Consider the following 23,718-nt stretch of genomic DNA (forward strand, 5'->3'; position numbering starts at 1 on the left):
TTTAGGGAAGTATTGAATTGTATACATCTAGAATCCCGCGTGTCTTTGAGATAATATTCTGAAATTGCTGCTTGCGAGCTTAAAGACTGTCCTTGTCTTTTATCTCCAGTTTATTGGGTTGTATTTCTACACGTGTATTTCAGAAACAGAAGTATTTCTAATACTCTTTTTTGACAGAAAATCGCCATTATGGGGAAACAAAAATGAATGAACACAGCAGCCGTTCTCACACCATCTTCAGAATGGTAAAAGCCTTTTCCTATGAGAAGGTTGTTTTGTTTTACTAAATATTTGAAGTGACAAAAGCTTATTGTGCCTGCTTCTGCTAGATAATTGAAAGCCGAGAACGAAGTGACCTTGCAAATGCAAACTGTGATGGAGCAGTGATGGTGTCGCACTTGGTAAGAAGTACTGTAAGAAGTTGTCAAGTAGGCATTTAAGCAGGGAGTTTACTGTTGCAGCTTGCCTGTGAGAAAAATGTTATTTTAGAACGACATTGCAAGCATGTTTTGTTGTTAATTTCTATCAGATGCTTCTTGGACATAAATCATGCTTCTGATCATCTGTATAGACGGAGACTACTGGGGCGTTATCTGGAGGATATCCTCCCAGCAGAGGGAATGTTGGTGTGGTTAGAGTTCCTAGACAATACATGCTGGACTGAGGAGTGTGATGTCCTCCCCAGGAGCGTAAGGGACTATTGTCAGTGTGTCCACATTTTTGTCAAAAATAGCTTACCCTCTGAGTGTTCCTGATCACTGACAAACCCAGTGAAATAATTCTGAAGTAGCAAACGTTAAAGCTTCTATTAATAGAGTTCCTATTAAGAGAAATTCTATATAGGGATTCTATTCTATCAATAGAGTTCCTATGACCTTATTTGATCTCCTTAGGCACTTTGAAAATATTTTTTTGAAATGTTGTGGAGTTGCGTATCTCTTCCGGTAATGAGAGAGCAATTGTTTGTTTTTTTCCTATTTCTTCCCAAAGCATAGCTATATTTTAAATCTGTGCTAAGAATTTCATAGAATTAGGAGGATCTAAAATTAAATCACCCCCAGCACTAATCCGTGAAACGTTTAATGTTGCAGAACTTGGTAGATCTGGCAGGCAGTGAGAGAGCTAGTCAAACAGGATCTGAAGGTGAGTGTTGAATGAAGTTCTCCTTATGACAATTTCTGTTCTCTAAGGTTTAATGAGAGGCTGTGATGGAAAGGAAGCTCCTATCCATGTGATGTTGTTATTTCTAAGTAATGTATCTTCCACTTGGCAGGTGAGGATCTGCTCAGGAAAATAACAAAAGTTGTAAAGTGCAGACAATTGTGTAGTTACATGGCTTTTCTGGACCGGCAGGTCCAGCAAAAGTTGTAGGCTGTACTAATATAATGAAGATGAATAATCTGTAGTAAAGGAATCATTAGAAGCTCATACGGACTATTAATAAATATATAAAGCTGAAGAGTAAGTAGATAGCTCACTGTGTTAACAATCAGGCTTAGTTAAAAAGACAGCATGAAGAACAAAAATGCCTTTATTAAAAAAATAAATCATAATCTGAGAATAATACGTGAATATCCTCTCTTAAAAGGTGTAACTACCCTGAAAGTTGAATCTAAGATTGGTTTGGTACACTTAGATTCTATTGTGTTGGTTTTTTTTTTTGTTTTAATTAATGCTAATTTGTGATAGAGTTTGATTCATTTGGGTTATTCTAAAAGACTTGATACTGGGTGCTGCTGTGTCACAGTGCATTTTGGTACTGGAGATTTAACTCTGGACAATCCCTCTGAGCATAACATAACACAACACCTTGACATGTTGAATAAAACAACATTTAGATACATCTTCAAGAAATAAAATACTGTGTAATGCCTAGGTCTGCGACTGAAGGAAGGCTGCAATATAAATCGGAGTTTGTTCATTCTGGGCCAAGTTATCAAAAAGCTTTGTGACGACCCTTCTGGGTAAGTGCTTGTGTTGACATACCTCTTTTTGGACAAGTCACTGATAAATTAAGAAGTTAAATCTCTTTAGACATCAAATAGTATTCTATATAGCTCTCCTAAATGTTCTGTCACCTTAAGACAATACTGTTTTTTCATAGAAAAATGACTTTTTAAATCTGTTTTCTTACTTTCCCCTCAGTTTCATAAATTACCGTGACAGCAAGCTGACTCGAATTCTACAGAACTCTCTTGGAGGAAATGCTAAGACGGTTATTATTTGTACGATCACTCCTGTTTCCTTTGATGAAACACTCAGTACTCTTCAGGTAAACCTTCTTGCCTGTTGTCAAGCATCATTCTGCCTCTAAACTTTAATATTGATGGCTTGGGGTGGGGGGAAAAATGTGACGGGCAGGGGTCTTTAGTCACTGGAACCTTGTAAAGGTCCTCTGCACTTGGGACATGAAACGTGTCTATTTTGTACTCTGCGTGTTCTCTCGGTCCCATTGTTGTACTAGTTTGGCTAGCTAGAGCTTTTTGGCAGTTCGACAATGTTTTAGACAGCTTCTACAAGAAGAGAGGGTAAATGAACTAGTGATGAACTTTAGGCAGGATTGTCTTCCTTTTGGTGCTCTCTAGATCTTTATATTGAAAACTAATTAGGTGTGGTTTTGCTTAAGCACTCTTTTCTGTCATTCAACTGTTCCCTTCTCTCTGTTGGGAAATAAGAGAGAAAATACGTCTCTTGATGCATTTGTTCTTTAACCGTTGTCCGTGAGAGATGATGGTTGCTCTTCCAGTTTGCCAATACAGCCAAAGGAATGAAGAATACTCCAAAAGTCAATGAAGTTCTTAATGATGATGCCCTCCTGAAGAGATATCGCAAAGAAATTCTGGATTTGAAAAAGCAGCTGGAGGAAGTATGTAATAAATACAGTAAAATTTATAGTTTATATGTGCCTGTGTGCATATATAGTGTGTGTGTGTGTGTATATATATACACGCACACGTACTTTTGTATATTTACAGTGGTAGCTCTTTGGAAACTGTTTTAAGCCAAGACCAGTTAAATCTGGAGGGGTGGGGAAACCCTTTAAGCTGGTAATTGTTGCTTATATTCAGAGAATACAAATTGAAAACAAAGCGAAAGGTAAAGCAATTGATAATGACCAGTGTATCTGGGTGAAAGCTAACGCTAAGTGAGGCCAACTGACTGACGAATGTTTTTGTAGGTGAGAGAGTTTAAGAAACTTATCGTGCCTCATAGTACACTTCAATAGTGCTACAAACAAAAGCAATAATTAACTGACGCTCAATAACCTCCTGTATTATAACTGAAGGTTCCAAATGGGTTATTTCCTCCTTCCTAACTGATGTTCAGCCTAAGCTGCAGCTGTGTAAGATCAGTGGCAAAGTCTGTCATGTATATGTTGAAGATATGTTTTAAAAGTGGATGACTTGAGACTTCCCACCATCCAGTGTAGTCTCATTCATCTTGCTCAAAACAAACAAACAACAACAAAAAAATAGGCAATACAGTGTTGATGAGAATCCTGCAGGTGTTGTAAAAGAATGCATCATAATATGTAAAGCATGGGAAAATCGCAACTTAGACATGATGCATCTTTTGATGATTTAAATTAAAGCAATAATTTTTTTTGGGGGGGGGGGGCAGGAAGAGTTACAGAAAAAGATTAAGGAAAAATTTGGCTTTAAAAAGTGAATTTGAAGTATAGATTTCCACCTAGTGGTATGCTTGTTCTGTTATAACATTACGTAGTCAGGAAAGTACTTCTGTTGAGTCCCGAAGAGGTTCTTAGAAAATTGCGTGTATTCATCTCTAAATACTTAATTATCACAAGATAACTAAGCTGTCAAATAGCTAGTTACTGCAATGCAGTTGCTTTACAACAGAATAAATTATCAGCACTCCAAATTTTGAGACATTGCTTGCATCAGAGAAGCATATTGTTATGTGACAATTAAATCATAGCTATGAAAGAGCTTCAGGCTCTGTAGAAAGGTGAGCTTAAACTGTTATATTTGAAAGCATGCTTTCTCTGTCTCTATTTTTTAAATTCCTAGAGAAGTCTGTAGCTATATTGTTTTGCTTTTCTAAATACTTGCAGATACAGACTTCAAATACTAAGTCTATGGGTAAATTGTGGACTAAATTGTCAGTTGCTTTCTTAAAGACTAGAGACAGCTCTTCCAGGCTTAGAAGAATATATGTACGTGGTGTCATTTTTGATTACTAATAATACCTTATCTCTCGTACCAGTAGTTTGTACTCTTTATGTCAATATGATTGATCTTTTTATGGAAGGTGTCTCTGAAGACTCAACTTCACGCGGTGGAAAAAGATCAATTGGCCCAGTTGCTGGAAGAAAAAAATTCTCTTCAGAAAGTGCAGGAGGATAGGATACGAAACTTAACTGAGATGCTGGTGACTTCTGCCTCGTTTTCAGCAAAACAGGATATTAAAGTAAGAGCAGCTGTTACAGATCTTGTTTATTAAATCTTACATAGAGTCGTTGTGAAAATGAAGCATAAGTTTGAGTTATGCAGTCCTGAGATTTCACTTTCAATATGCCCAGACCAATTGTGTTTGTGCTCAATTTTCACACTTTTAAGGAATAACCTCTTAAATAACTTGTGAGTAAGCGTTCATTCAATTTTGAACAAGACTTTTGCTTACAAATAATCATGCTGTAGTTCAGTTTTGAAGAAACTGCAAAGCAGAAGATACTGTAGGTTAGCCCGCAGGAATGTTGTAGCAGTAACTTATGCAACATCTACTCTCTACGTAGTGCTTAGATCACCATTTTCTATAAATAAAATTTTAAAATGAATATTTTTTTGAAGGCCAAGAAGAGAAGAAGAGTTACATGGGCTCCTGGTAAAATAAACCAGAAGAATGTGAATTATTTTGAAGACTTTGAAAAAACGGAATTGACTGAAACAAAAAAAATGAAAGCGTCCCTGTCTTTCCTACCAGATGGAGAGGGTTGTAAGTATCTTTGTGGGGCGGAAGGAGAACAAGAAAATTCTGCAAGGCAGCTTTGAAATGAAGACCTGAAAATGAGGAATAATCCCTTGCTTATAAATCTAAATTTACAGATTCAGAAATGTTACTCACTGTGCTACATCACTGCCATTGAATGATTATTTCGGATGTGATGAAATCTTTGACAGAACTCTTGATGTCTAGTTTAAAATGTACTCTCACTCTATTTCTAACGCATCTTCCTTTTCAGCTACATTTTCTGAGAGTTCTGAAAATGACAACCAATGTTTAACTCTTCCCGATCAAATTTCGGATACAGAGTGGACTCCTGGACCTCACATGAACTGGGTAACTTCATAATCTCTTCAGTTGGCCTTACATGGTGTCTACACATTCCATGCTTCTCAGTAAGGTCAGCCTTACCCTTCTTCAGGGCATCGATGATCTTTTCTGCGTCTAACTAGTTAGAAAGCAAGTCTCTGCAATCTGCTTGAAGTTGTGGGATGTTTTTGTGGAGAATGGGCTAGTGAGCTTTGGTATTTAAACAGGACTAGCAGTGAAAAGACAAGCAACAAGGAATATAATACATTTGCTTTGACTTGTACATCAGTTAACTAGAAGTGATTCTCTTTCTAGACTCTGAAATTCTTTGAAGAATCTACACAACGCTGTGACGTTTCAACACTAGAGAAGGTAAGCCTGTCCATTACTGTCTTAAAAATAAGACCAAAATCCGAATAACCTCTCCTCAAGTTTGTTGTCTTTTCTTAGGACCTTGCTGTAAGTGAAGTCAATGTCCTACAAGCTAACTTCAATAAACTCGTATTAGAAAATGAACAGCTGAAATTAGAAATAAATGAAATGAAGGAGAAACTGAAGGAAAAGATAGAAATAGAAGAATTTGAAACGCTGGAAAAGCAAACACAAAAAGAGCATGAGGTAAGGTGCACTGAAATACAGATAAGAATTCTGTATGCTCAATTTTTTGGAAGAGTTAAGTCCGTATACATCTACTTGGATGTTTATTCACAGGTGGTGCTAAGTTGCTCTCAACAGCAGAATGAAAGAATCCAGGATTTGAAATGCGCTTAGTGTAAAACTCGTATTTAAACTTTGAATGTTATTTAAATTCATATTTCATTTTTGAATTTTAACTAGAGGAAGTCTAGTTAAACACACGTATATATTTGTGTGCATCCACACTATATTTTGTGTGCGCATGTATATGTAATACATGAATGGTCTAGATTTCTGCAAGAGGTTCTCCCTTTCCAATGTGTAATAAACGCGCTGTTACTAAATAGGCTATGGAGTATTTTGAAGTTAGTGAAGTATGGCTTAATAAGCATACTCGTTTCTTGTATAGGACAGTTCAGTGAGTTACAAAGATCAGAGCTATGTCAGCATTAACCTTAAACATTGTTTAACTCGGTCATAGCGCGAATGATGATGTCTGTAAAAGGAAAAAATAAAAGCTGTTTTGTGCCACAAAGTCAGAACATTCTGTCTAGTGGATAATATGACATAGGACATGCAGACTTCCAGTTCCTTTCACCTCCTCATGCTTTTTGTGGACATATCTTTTTTTGTCCAGATGTCTGTTTTCTTTCTATGCTCTAATTCTGTTACAAGTAATACGTACTTCTATTTAGGCATTACGTTCTAGTTGCCCAAGGGCTAGTCTGTCAAATAAGTTACAGAAGGAAAAGATCAATTTAACAATCAATTTAACAGCCTCACCTATTATTTGTGTTCCCCACTAAAATGTATAGGTATATTCTGAAGCCAACATTGAACAAATCCTGTTACAATTGTCCCTGAAAAACCTGTGTGTCTAAGGTAGTTTAGACTATTTGTCGTTAAGTTGCAAGAACTGCTTTTTGAATAAATCATACCTTCAGATCCGTATCTGAAGATAGTCCCTAAAACGTAAGCATTTGACACCTGTGTAGCAAAGTAATGACAGCACAAGTGACAGGTCACCTCCTTTGCTGAGCAGATTTGGCTGAAATCATCAATTTCAGCCGGCAGACACACAGAGGTAAACTCTGCTGTGAATAATGACAGGAAGTGACTTTTAACAGGTAGTTTGATACTATTTCTACAGCTCTCCTCTGACCTGAAAATTACAGGTTAGGTTTCCTCCTCCCTATGCTTGTAGCTTTTCTCTGTAGTCTTCTACTTGTGCCTCCTTTCAGAGGATGCAACTTGAACGTGTTTCTGGCTTGCTTACTTCACCTCAGCTCTGACACTTCCTAATTCTTGTCACTGAATAGATTGCATTAGATAGCTGCACTGTTGTAAAAAGCTGCTTAACGTGACCAATCTGAATTAACATGACCAATCTGAAGTTTCATACCTTACAGATTTGTGCATGAAATGGCTTTGATCACATTGCTTTCACTTCTTGAGCTGTTTAAAATTAAGTTGGACTTGAATTCTTTCAGTTTGCTGGGAAGCCGAAATGGAGCTTTGCATCTTATCTATCAGTTTGAAAGGGCGTAGCAGCTTGCTTTGTACCTGTTTAAATACATATACATGTATATGGTTTGCTAACTAACAGAAAAGAAAACATAAGGTAGACCTTGCTTATTTTCGTGGCGATGGCAGCTGATACCATTGGTTGTGGTCGCTTTCTAACCTCCTCTGCAATTTTGCTTCAATTTGCTCCACAGACAGAACTAATGCATGAAGTTACCAGCCTAAAGAATGTAGTTTCAAATGTGGAAGCGCACAATGTAGAACTTGAGGTGAGTCTGTCTCAAGCTTGCATGCAGTAAGACTTCTATGGAACGTTGGTTTATGTTGATTAGACTGTCCATAGTAGATAAGAGTATAGACTCGCAGGGCTCTGGTTAGTCTTACCAGCTGTAAAGGGGATATTTATAAACTCAATCTTACATAATAAGCGTTACTAAGTTTTCTGTTGGATTTCTACCTGAAGAAAAAAAAAATGGAACTAGGTTTTCCCTTGTTTGTTTTTTTTTTTTCCCTTTTCTCCTGTAACTTTTAGGCAGAAATAAGCTCCAAATTGGAACAGCTGAAAGAGAAAGAGAACAAAATAAAGACGTTACAGAATCGTGTGGAAGAATTGCAGAAAGCAGGAGTGGAAAAAAAGGACGCGTCTGTTTCAGCTATAAATGTGAGTTTTCTTCTGGGGTTGCGAGGCTATGTTGGATGATACTTTGTTGGGTATGGGTTAAATATAATTATAGCTTTAGTTTAGTTGAAATCCGCTGTCAAGCGAATTAGCTATTTTTTGAAGCTTAAAACACTGGCTACATCAACAGTTCTCCTGCAAGAAGCTTACTTTATACAGCAATGCTCTGGTGAAGTAAAGCTATGGGAAAGGTTGCACTTCACTCCATCTAAAAGGAACAGCAGAAGGACAGAGCTCAGATAATGAACCATGTTCACGAAGTCTCTTCTGTACTTTAACTGTATTCTAATGATCAAGTTTGCTTTGTTATGGCCTGTTTTAGCTTTTTTTATTTTATTATTTTTCTTCTCTTTCAGAGAGATTTCGGTCAACTACTTGAGGAAGTTCAACAGTTGACCAAATCCCTCTTAGATAGTGAAGCTATAGCCTTGGATGCCAAAAAAGAGTCGTCTTTTCTCAGAACTGAAAATTTGGAGCTGAAGGAGAAAATGGCAAGTATTTGTTAAACCACTTTTGTTGCTGTACCAAATACGGTTGAGGTACTGTTGTCTTATAATGAGTAAATACAAGATTTGGCTAGTGACTCGTGCTCCAAGTGATGTTTTCACTCTGGAACTCGTGGAAAAGAAGTCTTAGGAGAAAGATGAAAAGATACTAGAGGCTTGTTGTGCAGGAGTAAGTGTGCAGTCTATCAGTATGGAGAGAATAAAGCAATAGTGTTTGGGGAGTTCCTGGGAGAGAAGACTCCAAGTCTGATTTTTCCCAGGGAATAAACCAGTGAGATGAATGCAGGAAAGTGGGGTGGACCGTGCCTTGAGCTTTGATGGAGTAAAAATGAAATGGGGAAAGCAGTTATGGTTCAACCTCTAATGTAAGGTACGTTTTGGTTAGCACTCTAACAGGAATTAAGTTCTTTAACCGCGACTTCTGTTGTATTGATCATGATCCAAGTTGTTCAGGGCAACAACAGGAAATGTGATGGGATGCAATGTTGAACTGTTAAGCAAGTAGGCTTGGATTTTGTGTGTGAACTGCACGTTGTTTTGTCTTCCTGAAGAATGAACTCTCAAGTAATTACAAGCAAATGCAAAAGGATGTGCAACTCTATCAAAGTCAAATAGAAGCAGGAAAAGCCAGCTACAAAAAGATGGAAGCTGACTTGCAGAAAGAATTGCAGTCTGTATTTCAAGAAAACACAAGGTTAACTGCACTGATGGAGGGTAAAGTTCCAAAAGGTACTGTTCGGTTTGAGTTGGTGCTCTCTTCCCATCCCTTGCCCCTTCTCCCTTTCCCCACTGAGGTGGGTGGTAGGGAAGATTTTGGTTCTAATGTTTTCTAGACTTCAATGTCTATGACGTTCAGAGTGCATTATACCTCTTCTGCTTAATTTAAAACCTGCTTTTCTACCCTCACACTTTCTAACGTAAATGTGTTCATTTTTCTAGATTTGCTTTCTGTTGTGGAGCTGGAAAAAAAGGCATCTGATATAAAAGCGGAGCTAGAAAAAGCATCGGAAGAGAATGCACTCCTACAAAAACAAGTAAAAGAGCTACCAGAATTTCAGTCTCTACCAAGTAGTGTTGAGATGCAGCAGAGAGAGCTAAACAAAAAAAAAAATCTGGAGAAAATTAATTTTTTCTGGAGCTGGGCTTCCTTACGTGTTCTTTATATTGTGCTTCCCGAGTTACACATTAGAATATCACACATTAGAATCTAATAGGCCTCTTAAAGACAAAAGTAGTCTTGAATCAAATAACATGAAATTCTTCAAAAAAAAAAAAAAAAAGCCATTAAGGTGCTTTCCCTCAGGCATCTGATATTTGCATTCAAGAAAAAATCAAAGATCACACGCTGAGTCATAAAGTCTGCTATAACTAATTAATGTAAATTTCTAATAACTAATGTAAATTTCTAGTACAAAGCTTGCTTATTTGCCTTGCTATAGCTAGGAGTATTAATCCATTCTTAGCTCAGATATATTAAAAATTTTAAATGTCTAAAAAAAAATAATTAGTTTGTCTTTTTGAACCCAATGGGGCTTACCATCATCCCTGTTGTTCAAAGATTTGTTTGGGTTTTATTTTGTTGGGGGAGAGTCTGAAGTCTAGCACCATACTCTGCTCTGTGTTTTGCCTATGTTTGTTTCCAAAGCCTGCGTATGGACACGTTTTGGTTTTCTCATTATATAGTTGTGATAAATACTGACTTAGTAAATGCTGTTGATGTTTTCTTTTGTTTGTAGACTCTTGAAAAATGTGAGGAGCTACGCTTACTAGAACTGGATAGAGAAAAGCTGCTCTCTGAGGCAGCTGATAATGAAGTTAAACTGAAGTGTATGACTGAAGAAATTGGAAAACTGAAAGAAGACCTAGCAGATGCACAGCTTAAGTATGAGAACTGCGATGAGGAATATGTAGCACTTAAACAGCTGCATGAAGAACTAGAACTAAAATACATAGCTGCGTCGGAGAACAGCGAACAAATGAAACTCCAAATAGAACATCTATCTAAAGAAGCAGAAGAGTCTGAAACAGCCTTGGACGATGTGAAATCGGAGGTCAGTGTCATCTTGATCCTTTAGACATGTAAGATGCAAAGAGTTCTTCCGTAGTATTAAAATCACTTGGAGAAGTGATCTTGAATGTATAAATAACATTGCAGCTGAAATTCTTGTAGTGTTAGTGGATATTACTTGTTCTTTGCCAGATGTGCAGTCACAGGCTTATGCATCAAAACGGTCCTTCATGGGGAAAGAAACATAGTTTACAGCAGGCTGTGTTCTTCTGTTCTCTAGTTCTAATTCTTCTTTTCCCATTCTTAAGTTTATTTATAGGGCAAATCGTATTTAAGTTTATTATTCAAATGTTATTTATTATGAAAATATATTTTGAATATCTAGCTACGACTCTCTGAAATCGTAGAAACAAAGCTTTCTCCTCAGGGAACCGTTTAGGATTCTGCTTTAAAAGAAACAAAAGGGCAGATCTTTCAAACCAGAGAAAACCACTGCATTAATTGGGGAATATAAAGGTGGGGGGGAGGAACATCCTTTAGAAGAAAAGGAAACTAAAGCTGCGTGTATTTCTGACGAGCCTTTTGGTAGTGCTATGGCTGTCATGATCAGCTACAGATTTGATTGCTTCCTAAGCTAGGCTACAGTGTCACATGTGTTGTGTTTTAGCAAGGCTTTTCCTGCTAGGGAGAAACCATCAGAAGGTTTCCAGAAACAGATGCTTATTTAACGGGGGCCAGAATGTAAGTGGAGGCTTAAAGTGAAACAGCGAAACTTCTGTTCTTTTGCTGAAGAGTGAGAGGATGCTATCATTTCTAAGTTAACGTGAGTCTGTGAAAACATGTATGTGACGTGCTGTTTCGCATGACAATGAAAGCGTCTGGTCTTTCCCTTTACAAACCAAAGCTCTCTAACAAAATGAAAGAATTGGAAAAAAAGACAGCAGAGCACGAGCATCTTCTTGGTGTCAGAGAGGATCTTATTCAGACTCAGCAGAAGCTAAATGAAATGGAACAATTAAAGGAGCAAGAGAAGATTATGGAATCGAGATTGGAGGCCAAGGATTCAGAGTTACAGGCAGTTCTTCAAGAGCTTCGTGGATGTCGGGAAGAAATAAAAGCTCTCACTCAGGAAAGAGATGACCTGAAACAAAGAGAGGAGTCTCTCCAAGCTGAGAAAGACCAGCTCAGTGAAGATATCAAGGACACTGTTTCCATGGTAGGAATTCTGTCTTTATTGAAGTGGACCGTACATGTTAAGGGGCAAGAATATAAGAACGGTTATAAACAATATTGAAATACATAGGGGATTAGGAGAGTGGAGTTTTTTGTGGAGCTTTTTGTTTTTATTCAAGGAGTCCATAGTAATGTGGCAAAATACCTCAAGCTTCTCTCTTGTGGATTTTCTTCCTTTTATTCTAAAGAACATTTTAGCGCATGACGAACTGAGAAACGCACAGAGTTCTTTGAAGCAGTCCCAGGAAACTGTTAAGAAATTGGAGAAAAGCCTTTCTGAAAAAGAGTCTCAGATGCTGAGTGTTGAGGAGACGCTAAGGAAAACCATCAGTGACCTTGAAAGACAGGTGAGGTGATATATCATCATTCAAAACTTGTATTGGAAAATGCTTTGAACAAATGTGAAAATAAGCCTGGTTAACGTCCCTGCAGTCTCTGCTGCTTGCCCTTAAATTTCTACACCTTTGGCAGAAAGCGTGTGACAAAGGTGTACTGTCTGATCCAAGCCTTCCCAGCTTGATGCTCTACAGAGAGGTCAGCATCTGCTGATGTACGCCAATAAACCTGTGCTTAACTAGCGTGTTCCAGAGCTGCCGACCTGAGTGGTGGCATTAGATGACAAAGGGAAGAAGAGCCGAGTTGCCATAAGCTTTATGGTTTGTAACACTCAGGTCCCAGTGAGAAGAAGTCTAGCAAGTGGTTGTAAATGGCAGCTGAGCTCCAAGCACAGAGCAGAAAGCTGATCCCATGTCTTTATGCTTGGGTACAACAACTTGCAAGGAAGGGTGCTGAGAATATTTTCTTGTGCAGTTGCAATTTCTTTAGCAGGACAACCTGTAATACACGAGACTGGACTTTAGCCTGAGGTAAGTATTTCAGCTGCCAAACCCAGTAAGTCAGCAGTCATTAATTCAGTATTTGCACGGTTGTTTTTTTTTTTTTTTGAGTGGATGCATAAAAATAAGCGAAGAGATCCTCTCTTATTTGGCTTCTTCCTCCCAGACATTTTCTAAATAAAATGTGGCTAGTTGCAGAAGAGATTGCTTAAAAAGTTAAAGTTTAAAACAGGCGACAGAAAGGCCAAAGGTCGTTCCGTTTTTTTTTTCCTGTTTTAATTACAGCAGTTTAATACTAGAAATGCTGTAGAAGGAGGAATCAATTTTTTTTGTATTTAAGAAAGTAGTTCAGAGAAAGAAGGTCAACTCCTGAAAGTGCAAGAGGCGTTGAAGGAAACAACTGAGCTGAAGCAGAAGGTCAGATGTAGTTCTGCAAATTAAATAAGATTTCTGTCAAGGTTGGGCAGCCCATGGCCTCTGCAGACTTCAGGTCGAATGGGTTCAGTAAATGTAGTAATAAAACTTAATTAAAAGCTTTTCCCTTTTTTTCCTGTGTTGCTTTTCAAAAGAAAGCCATAAAAATGGAGGCAGTGAAAAGACGACCGAATTGCAATTTGACCTGTAAGCTACAGCCCTTTATAACAAAACATGCATTAGTACTGAAGGGTAGAACGTTAGACATCAATGCTGCTATTTGACTTCAATTTATTTTAAGTCTTAATTTTTTTAACATTTCTCTAATAGCATGCTGTCTTTCAGCTATGTGACTCTGCAGATACTTAAGCAACTAAATGGCAGTTCAGTGCAGCAAGTTAAAGAACAAGCTGTTTATAAACTTAGTGTCTACTTGCTTTCATATCTGAAGCTACTGGGTCTTTAAAAAAACAAACATGAATGCTTGTTAGAATCAAGCCTGTCTGCTGCAGATACAGTAATGGAGTTGTTTTTGTAGAATTATAGTGGATTGTAAATTTTTACACGCTTCTGCCAGTGAGATAATCAAACTTCAGTGCTTCTAACTTTTAAGCAAAATTGTTGTCATCCTTTGCTTTCTACCTTAGTAAAGTAACGGGCATGTCTTCTGTAAAATGATCCCGTTATAAGAACGCGTGTAGATAGATAATGCTTGTGAAATGTGATCCAGTAGCACTTTTCTTATATCAGCCTGATTACTGGGACACAAAAAAATAGCATGGTAACGTTTTTTCCAAACTAACAAATTATTTCCACCTGTGCTGGAAATGATCAGCAGTATTAATAACAGATATTTGTTCTTTCAGCTCGCTGAAGTAACTGAAAACCTGACTCGTGTCTCTTCTGAGTACGACACGCTACTTGCAGAAAAAGAACAGGCTGAAAGAATAATGAATGAGCACGTCTGTCAGGAGCCTGAGAAAATTGCTGTACTTAATCAGGAGAAAGAAGAACTGCAGCAAATGGTAGAGGTCTCTAAAGCAGAGAGAGACCAGTTAGAGGCTAACTGTCAGGAAAGCAAGAAGAGAGTATGTATTTAAATCTTTTAATCTTTCTTTGAAAGACACGTTATGCTACTATGTTCCTTGAGTCGTGAAGCCTGTTCAGTATCTCTTCCTTTCTTCATTTGTTCTCAGAAGCAGTAAACTAAATGTAGGTTACTCATCCAATCTGGATCTTGGAACTTGTTTCTTAATTTTACTTCACCACCCCTTTGGTCACTGTGCCGCTCTGGGTTTCGCAACAGTTGTTTGCTGCCTGACGGACAAACACTGCACAAGTTCCTGTGACATTTTTCATCTCTGGTAGCTTTGCGTTTAGCACTGAGCAGTAAAGGTAATACGAGTTTACAGAAATCAAAGGGCTAAAGTCTCCTACCATTTCAGTCCGGGATAAATGGAACAAGAGAAATCTAAACCTGGAAAAGAAATGACCTAATGTATTTCTCCTTCCTGATGTCTTGTTCTTGGGGCAGAGTAGCACTTCAAGGTTCCAAGTATTTGCCTGAAAATGTGTTTCTGTTGACACAGTATTCCAGACAAACTTAACCTGAGGTGCGGTCCACAAAAATGGAGCTAGTAAGTAGGTAAAAGGAAGTCTGGTAAATCTTTCGTAAGAGATTTGCAGAGCCTTTCATAAGAATTAAAAGCTCTCATGAATTTGAGCAAACTTCAGATAGTCTATCCATACGTAAGAGACCAGAGATCCTAACTGTTCCAAAACCTAGAATCAGTTAACTAAGATGAAATCTTCAGAGTTGTAGATCTTGCTACAGCACAACTTGACAAAACATTCCCTTCACTGGTGACAGTTGCCCCAAGACTTGTAAGTAAAATTGAAGAAAGACATAGTGGGTGATCAGCCGTGTCACGCTTTGTTCTGCAGTTGTCAGAAGTTCTGACAGAAATGGAAAGTCTGCAGGAAGAACTAAAGCATCATAAAGAGCAATCTGATATTCAGAAGAACTTGATAGCAGAAGGAGAAGAGAAACAGCAAAAGACTGAAGAAGAACTAACTGAAGAAATAAACAAACTGAAAGAGAAGGCAAGTACGCTAACAAAAGCAACTCTTAAAGCTGATTTAGAGAATGTCCCCTGAAGGACTGCCGGGAATAACAGCTACCTACCTATTTTAATTTGCACTGTTTTGCAGGTCTGCTAGATGAGTTTTTGCTAGTAGACCGTGCCATCCTGTTAATACAAAATCAACACATGCTATTTATCGTTTTTTCTACTTTTGTAGATAAACGCGTTGAGTGAGGACTTAAATTTGGTAACTAAGGAAAGGCAACAGCTGCTGGGAGAACTAAAAGAGAAGACTGAAAGTGAAAACAAAGACGATGAACTTCAACAACTAGAGAAAAGATGTGCTGTGTTAGCATGGGAGAGAGATGAGTTTGAGGAACTGCTGGAAGCTGTTCGAGCAGAGAAGAACAAACTGGAGGTTAACCTACAGGAGAGTGTTGATAAGGTGCTTTATCTTTTGATTAAAGTAGAACAAGGATAAATGTTTAGGAGAGAAGGCTGGCTGAATCTCAAAGCTGTTTTTCAAAACAGCTATCTTGCCAGTATCAGTGTTATATGTACAAATTGCAGATACCGGTGTGCTTTAATTTCTGTCTTGGGGAATTGTATTAAGGACCTATGCAAAGATGCATTCTTTCAAAAAATCTGAGACCTCTTTATTTAGGAAGGCATGAAGAACCAGAAAACATGGATGCAGCTACCCAAATGCTTAATGGGCATTTCTGTGAATTTGGTGGTGCGTTTTGGAGTTCCAAAGCTGACACTGAAACAGAGCAGTTCTCTGCGTATCTCTGTTTTGCTTCTGGATAAAGAGCAGCTTCGTAACAGAGCCCTGGAACAGGTTGCCCAGGCTGGCTGCGGAGTGTCCTTATGGAGCCATCCAACAGCTGCCTGGATGAGGGCCTCTGCAACACGCTGTAGGCAACCCTGCCTGAGCAGGGGAGCTGGACGAGATGATCTCTAGAGCTCCCTTCTGCCCTCAGCCACTCTGACTTTGTAACGATGAAGATGACAATTGGAGTGGTTGGGTGGTGTCCATCGAGCAGCAGTCTTTGTTCAGACAGGGAAATCACCTCGGTGATCTGTAGTTGATTCAAATCCGTGGCAGGCAGAGAATCTTCTTACGCGTGCTACCACTATTTTCCAATTCACCTGTTTTAGTGTTATCTGTTGCCTTGCTGTAAAGCTTAAACTTCATTTGAAATTTGGAAGTCTAGTGAAAGAAAATAATCAAAGGTAATTTAAAAGCATTTTTGGCAACTGTCTGACCGAAAGTTGTTCCATGTTAGGTCTAGAATTTATTTTCTAGATGGTTCTCAACGTGAACGCCACTCATGTTACATCTCTGCTTTGTGTTCCTTATCTCTGAAACAGGGATTGCAGAAAATAAGTCAAAGCGTGTTTGTAGCATACTTTGTATACTTGACACGGAATACTGAGGATTTATCGGTATTCTAAGTTGGTAGGTTTTATTTAGGAGAAATGTTCAAAGACAAAATCTGCAACTTTTTAAACTAAAGCAACTTCTGTTTCTGTTAAGTACTTTGACTCGTATGAAATATTGAATGGTCTGGTGTGTTAGAAGTAGATTCAGCTAATATCTGAGTTTGGATATGTGAAATCTCTTTCTGTTTTTACTCCAGCTTCTTGAAACAGAAAAGGAATTGAAGCGGCAGCAAGAACTCCTCAGCAATGAGAAGATCAAAGCTGAAGAAAGGGAGGAACATCTGTTAAAGGTTCAGAGGAGGTCAGAGATTGTACAGGACAGCCTAACAAGTAAGGTGAGGAGCTCAGGAGCTTTGGTTTTTAGCTAGCTCCTCCACAATTATGTTTTCTGACGTTTCATCCCTGATGAGCTAAGTTTTTGCTCAAGACAAGCCCAATTTAATTTTAAATTGTCAGCCTATCACTGTTGTGTGACGTAAGCATGAACACGAGAGGATTTGTAAATGTTTATTTAGCGATATTTAGAAGTGCCATCCTGGACTCGTGTCAACCTTATAGCCAGCTGGGTTGGCTGCTCCACTGGACTGGACACAGATTTGTCCAACTTGCCCGGGTTTGATATGATGGTGACTCTGTATGTGTTGGTTGAGACTTCAAAAGGCACCACATAGGCTGTTTGAACTTAAGTGGGTTTTGAATCCTTGGTGCTTTGCACGCTTTCAAACTGGCTGTTATTCAGCAAATGCTGCCACTTGGCTTTTCCCAGCTCGATCTTTCTGCGGTTTCCACTTCTTTCCTTTTCACCTGCCAAACTCTTCCTTTGTAGATCAAACAGTAGAACGAAGGATTGCTTCAAGCTGGCGCATGTGTTGTTGATCAACTGATTAGAGCAGATAGATGGACTATGGAATTGTCTCTGTCTCTTGCTAGTTTTTCGATTTTCCTGAAGCAGTCAAAATGCATTTACGTTACGTGTTTTCCTCTTGCTTTAGTGGAAACCAGAGTTGACTGGAGTAGAGCTCTCTGGATGTAATGCTATTTATCTTATTTATTCTTTGAGTGATTAGAAAACTGAAATTCATGTTTAAACTTCTCTTGCTGCTAATGTGAATTTTAGAATTACTGGAAGTCGTATTTGACACGACTAATTTTAGTACTTGACAGTGAAGTGTAGAGACGAGGACAAACCCAGTTCTTGTTTTTCTCCATCACTATAGATTCAACAGTTAACTGAGACACTAGATAGTGTATCAAGTGAAAAAGACCAGCTATTGGCTGAGAGAACTAGTCATTCTTCTCAGCTTAAAGAACAAATCTCATCCATTAGTGAAGAAAAAGATGAGCTACAAAAACTTCTTCAGGACACCAGGTCTGAGCGGGACCAGCTCAACGTGGAATTGCAAAAATCCTCTGAGATGGTTGGTGTTGCAAGTTGCATACCTGGGTTAGGAATAATTTATCTTCTTGAATGGTACCTAAATATGCATGTATTTATTTTAGTATATTGAAACGAGTGCTAAACTGGAATGTGCTCTAAGTAAACTGAAGGAGAGAAGCCTGAGCGACGCGTCTGTTCAAGTGGATGCACTGGATAACGCAGAACAGACGGATGATGACAGCCTGAAGGCAAAAACCATGCGAATTAAGGTAAACTACCCTGTTTATGTAAGGGTACACGTTAAAACTTAGTACCACTTGTTCCAGAGCATAAACCTTGCTTCCACGCATCATGTGCTAATGGGATTGCATCTCTTGCTAAGATACTACACACCACGGGATTGGTTGGTTTGTGGTTGCTCTTTGGTGACAGTGCAGCCTGTCCTGGGAAAGTCAAACTGAACTTCTCAATTGAGACATCTCGCTTGATTTACTGTCCAGTCGCCTATATCACCTATTTTTATTTGGAGCTGCTTCCCTGTTTTGTTTTGTTTTTCAAAATCCCTCAAGTTCTCTCTTCGGTGCATCCCGCCCCCAGAAGTAAATTGATTTCCATTAAATTGGTTTCACTAAATAGCTTCTCTCACCAAAATAAGAAGTTCCTCTAATTCTTTGTTAATTAACAATCCTGAGTATGTTTTCTCACAAATGCAAGAGCCACTACTGAACTCTCAAAAGCCTAAATAAACCAGCTTTATGGAGGTATGAAATACTTTAGAGGTTACCATCGTATTTATTGCAGTCTGCACGTCTGTGCAGCACGATCAGACATCATCCTATACCTGCCAGAAGCACGCTGAGGGCTGCTTCAGTCATCACCAGGAGTGATGAAGAAAGGAATGAAAGTGAGAAATCAGCCATGTAGCTTTCTCCATTCACACTGGTTCTGTGCTATACCAGCAGTACGAACTAATAATGAGGGAAGTAAAAAACAAAACAAAACAAAAAAAGCTGCTGATAACCTTTTAATGGTAGTCTCCCCTTCTGACGTGTAGCTGGGAGCTTTCCTAGTGGTCACTAGAGAGCTCCTACCTCTTTCACAGGTAGAAACAAGGAGTCTGAAACTCCTTTAGGGGAGGGGGGAAAAAAAACTTGAATCACATTGCTAAACCTATGTTAGCACAGCCTCTCTCGCTACCTTATTAGTGTTTGTGGATGTGTGTGCAGGTACCAGTACAAAAAAAAAAATGGAATCTTTGGTTATGGGAATATATGCTAGGAAGTTTAACTGCCCTGGGGGAGTTTCTTCTGTAAAATGTTGCTGTCGCCACAGAAGTCATCGCGATGGCACTCTGAGCCGAGCCACCCATGGCTATTGAAAACGTTCTGGGCTGCTGTATAAAAGCTTTCTTTCCTTTTAATGTTGAAAAAGCACACGTTATTTCAGTGCACAAGATGGGGGGAAAAACAGGTATTGTATTGAGAGAGCTCTTGTCTGTTTCTGGTACGGGTGCTACTGGCCAATGAATTTAGGCTGTTACATGTGCCCTAAAGTGTAATCTAGCTTCATGTATCTCATCTGAGCTGCAGTTCACTAGGAGTGCCTCGAAGCTTGTTTGGCCTACATGGCCTGCTCATGACTCGCACAAAAGGAGCCAGGAGACCAACTCAAAGCCCGTTCTGAGGGCAGTCCCGGTGGCGAACTCATGAACAGGCAACAAATTTCATTTCAGACCCAGCTGTAGTGCTTTTGTCATGCTCCTGTGGCAAGTCAAAACTTGAAGGTCTAGTCCTGTTAGCTTTTTTCTTTTTTGTAAAACCAAAACATTCTGTGGGGCTTAACCTGGAATCTGATGTGAAGCTGCTGTTCGTAGCTAATGACTCTTTCTTGTGACTGAATTTACTTAATTTGTATTTAGGAGCTTCTGGAGCTATTCCCAAGTGTGGAGAAGAGGTATGAGTGTCTCTCCACAATGTCTTGTCGTAAGAAGGAGGATCTGAATAGCCAGAAAGCAGTGATAGCTGCGATACTGACTCAGCTTTCACCAGAACAAAATAAGCAAGTCAAAAGACTTCAAATGGAAAATGAGAAAATAAACACTCATTTCCAGCGTTTATTGGACAGACTCAAGGTACCGACTTCAAATGCTGAATATGTGGATGCTTCATGTTGCTTTGTTTCACGCTTTCTTTTTCCAAGAAGCTCTCAGTACTAACAGCAAGGACTCTGTATATATGCTCAAGCTTTGATTTTTGTTTTCTGTAAGTCATGCATTCACGAAGCCCATTACAATCCTGAAAAACTGGAGCTATTTAGATAAGCTAACCTTAATTTTTGACTGTAGTTCAGCTGCTTTGCACAGCAACATTTCATTAGTGTTAATCCATTTCCATTGGTGTGAAAAGAAGTACTCTGTGGTCTGTAAATGAAATAGTGGACCCCTGAGCACATATTTCATCGGAGAGGAAGGATGTGCGAGATGCCTTGGAGGAGCATGTTTGTGCTGAAAAGTTGCCAAGCAGTTTAACTTCTATGGTCCTGCAGACCTTCCCCAGTCTGTAGTTGAGTGAAGAAACAAATTCCAATTATCAGGAAAAATTGAGGAAATTTCAAAAAATTCAGGAAAAATTTATTTATTTACCGTGAATGTTTAGGTTGGTGGTGTGGAACAATGATGGGGTGACAATTCTGGTAATAAAAATATCACATAGTTGTATTTCAGTATTACCTATTAACTAAAAATGTTAACAGATATTCTGAAGAACGTGATCTCCCAACTTCATGGAGACTTTTTAATGTTTTTCTTATTTCAAGAGATGTTTTTCAACTTTTATGCTCGAGATGTTTAGGCTTGAAGATTAGATTTACTCGGCTAGAATAAAGCTTTAAATTAGCACAGTGATACATACTCCATACCTTTAACAACTCTAGGATAAAATCAGTATAACAAAACTACTTTGAAAACCAAAGTCTAGATATGTAGCAGGCTGTCTTAGCCTTTTAAGCTCTTTTTTTGTGGACTCCTTGAAAAAAGAAAATGCCGACCCAGCTGAAAGTCTCACACGCCATTGCTATAGGACACGAGAACGTAGCTTTCGTAGTCATGTTTCAGTTGTCCTAAACATCTATTCGCTAGGAGAATAAATAGACTGAATGATAAAATCTGGAATTTGAGCTGGATGCAAGGTAGCGTTCTAAAGCTTACTCACTGATATGTCCTGTGCTTCTACGACAGTTCCAATTCCATCTTCTTTGCTCAAAGAAAATGGAGTATCATGCTACTGTGAACAAGTATGCAATGGAATTGCTTGAGGAAAAGAGAAAACAAGATCAGCTGCAAGCTCAAATTCGGGGTCTCAAGGAGTTTCATTTGACCCAGAAGGAAATACCTGCTCGAGTGGTAAACGTCGGCGAAGTGCTGCAGAGTTTGCATTCGGATGCAGAGGTAGCGGTTGAAACAACTTTTCAGCCGGGCTTGTTTCTTTTGAGACAGGGCGTAATGTGGTTGTGCTAGCGTGATGGGCATTGGTTTTATCTGTTTAAACTCAATGTGGTGAGGGGAACACAGAACTCACATTTATTTAATACCACCAATTCCGTGAAATGATTTCTCTGTTTCATAAAGCCTTTCTAACTGACTTGCCCTTTAGAATCCATACTACCTGATCCTAAGATGATTTTTGAAGCAATTCGTTGACTTTTTCTCCTTTCACCTTCCCACCTATCCCCAGGAATGTGGATTGTTTTCTAATTTTCCCAGTAAGGTACAGCAAAACTCATTTTAGCTTAGCAAATATGCTATAATTAGGTGTTAAAAGAGACTTACTGTAAGTATGGATACCTAAGGGGGCGAAATTTCTATGAAATGTGTAGTTATCAAGGCAATGCTTAAACTTGCTCTCTTCTTTCTAAAGAATATTATCAAAGACGTATCAGAAATGGAAAGTGAACTTCTCAGCATAGAGGCAGAGTTACAGAAGGAAGAAAGGGCTGGAAAAGAAACAGCACGGTTCTGGGAAGCTTGTTCAGGACTCCACTGTGATGCAGAAGAACTGAAAGAAGCGCTAAGAAAAGATAATGAAAGGCTTTTACAAGTCATTAAGTTCTGGACTGCAAAAGCAAAGGTAAATTAACTTAATGAATAAGAAATACCTTTTGTGTAAGCACTCTGCAAGTACCTCTGTAACCTGGTTGACAACAAACACAAAAAGCTATCTTAAAGTTGACTCATTTAATTATTTTCAGTTTATCCAACAGCAGTGGCTACAGGCGTATTTATCTGTAAAACGTAGGAATACCTGGAAGATTTTTACAGGCTTTCTTCCCCCTACATTCAAACTTGGAAACTTGTGTTTAAAGAGACTTTCGGGAAGATAGCTTTCTGTGTGTATGTGGTGGTGTTTTTGTGTGTGGTTTTCTTAAAGAGAATGAATCTTAGAAACTGTAGGTTCGTAACTGTTACTCCAACCTTCCTTGTAGAACTTGGCAGCCTGATGCAGTCACATCCTGAGGGCTTTCTGCCTACGAGGTTCTGTTCTTTTCAAACCACCTTTAGAATGGCTGAAGTGTTTTTTGTTGTGTTTTTTTTGATAGAGCTTAATTGTAATTGACATTCTCACACCTTTTCTACCTTCAGAAAGCTAGATTATCCTAGAGGTCTTTCAGCTGTGCTTTCCCTCTTCTTTCTTCCTTATACCACCCACAACTGGGAAAAAGTCTGTTCTGCTGTCTGAGGTGAATCATGAAGAGCATTTCATGAGGTGACATCTTCTAATAAGCACATCGGAGACCTCTTGGAAGACAGGCTGTGGGAGGGACTCCTCTACCTTCCGACTAGTTCTTAACAGCAGTTGTCTCGACTTCCAGCATACGCTTGTTACTAGGCTGTTCGTGCTGTTCTTTCGGCTAGATTATGAAGAGCTCGTCATCCTTCTGCACACGTTGTGACTCACTCTCAGCCTACTGACAAAGAGTTAAGCTGCTTCTGTAGAATTATTTGTCAGCCTTGACTTCTTCCTAAGAGCCTGTCAGCATTGGGAAATCCGGTAGAATTCTTTGGTAGACATTCTGTGAATCAAAGCTTTTACAACAAAAGCAGCATTCTCTTCTCTGCGCTAAACAACCCGAGGTCTCTCAACCTGTCTTCCTAGGAGAGGTGCTCCAGTGCTCTGATCGTTTGAGTGTCAGTAATTCCATTTTTGGTAATAACTGTCTTCAAATGTGCCACTGAGTTCAGAATGTGAAATTAATACAGGCTAAGAAACTTGCTGCTTTTTCACTTATTTCTAGCTGGTTCAGAAATTTAATCTGTTCTTCATTACTGATTTTTCAGACATTCTCTCCGCTTAATTCAGAGTTGAATGACAGAACTTCCAACTACTGCAAAAATGCTGATGCTGAATATAAACGGACAAAAGAGAAAACTGAAGAGTTGCTTCAGGAACTAAAGGCCCTTAAGGAACAACTGGCCCCTGGTGGCTCTGCTCATCTTCTGCTAGAAGAAGAAAACAACAGACTTCATAACCGCTTGAAGGCTGCAGAACAAGATAAAAAGGTGCAAATATTTTTCTAAAGAAAACCCTCTTTATGATTATTTTCTAAGCGAGAGTACTCTCGACTGAAGAGAAAATGAAGATTGATGACTGTAAATCTGTCACACGATACACTGGCCCACAATGGACTTTTTTTTGTAGATTTCTT

General features: G+C 38.8%; 1 protein-coding gene across 1 annotated transcript in view; it reads left to right on the forward strand.

Moving 5' to 3' along the window:
• LOC116488699 (centromere-associated protein E-like) overlaps window positions 1-23,718 on the forward strand; it is a 31,972-nt gene that overhangs the window by 3,472 nt on the left and 4,782 nt on the right. The window contains exons 7-35 of the mRNA XM_032186502.1: window positions 178-245; window positions 330-401; window positions 1,092-1,143; window positions 1,877-1,964; window positions 2,146-2,272; window positions 2,747-2,866; window positions 4,273-4,431; window positions 4,812-4,956; window positions 5,204-5,301; window positions 5,590-5,646; window positions 5,725-5,892; window positions 7,629-7,703; window positions 7,967-8,095; window positions 8,470-8,604; window positions 9,171-9,348; window positions 9,559-9,715; window positions 10,358-10,670; window positions 11,532-11,843; window positions 12,049-12,207; window positions 13,977-14,198; window positions 15,055-15,213; window positions 15,412-15,639; window positions 16,838-16,975; window positions 17,858-18,058; window positions 18,141-18,287; window positions 19,937-20,149; window positions 21,254-21,463; window positions 21,933-22,142; window positions 23,351-23,572. Coding sequence (XP_032042393.1) covers window positions 178-245; window positions 330-401; window positions 1,092-1,143; window positions 1,877-1,964; window positions 2,146-2,272; window positions 2,747-2,866; window positions 4,273-4,431; window positions 4,812-4,956; window positions 5,204-5,301; window positions 5,590-5,646; window positions 5,725-5,892; window positions 7,629-7,703; window positions 7,967-8,095; window positions 8,470-8,604; window positions 9,171-9,348; window positions 9,559-9,715; window positions 10,358-10,670; window positions 11,532-11,843; window positions 12,049-12,207; window positions 13,977-14,198; window positions 15,055-15,213; window positions 15,412-15,639; window positions 16,838-16,975; window positions 17,858-18,058; window positions 18,141-18,287; window positions 19,937-20,149; window positions 21,254-21,463; window positions 21,933-22,142; window positions 23,351-23,572 — 4,562 coding nt within the window. The remainder of the gene's footprint in view (window positions 1-177; window positions 246-329; window positions 402-1,091; window positions 1,144-1,876; window positions 1,965-2,145; window positions 2,273-2,746; window positions 2,867-4,272; window positions 4,432-4,811; window positions 4,957-5,203; window positions 5,302-5,589; window positions 5,647-5,724; window positions 5,893-7,628; window positions 7,704-7,966; window positions 8,096-8,469; window positions 8,605-9,170; window positions 9,349-9,558; window positions 9,716-10,357; window positions 10,671-11,531; window positions 11,844-12,048; window positions 12,208-13,976; window positions 14,199-15,054; window positions 15,214-15,411; window positions 15,640-16,837; window positions 16,976-17,857; window positions 18,059-18,140; window positions 18,288-19,936; window positions 20,150-21,253; window positions 21,464-21,932; window positions 22,143-23,350; window positions 23,573-23,718) is intronic.

Source organism: Aythya fuligula, chromosome 4 (assembly GCF_009819795.1).
Source record: "Aythya fuligula isolate bAytFul2 chromosome 4, bAytFul2.pri, whole genome shotgun sequence".
NCBI lineage: Eukaryota > Metazoa > Chordata > Aves > Anseriformes > Anatidae > Aythya > Aythya fuligula.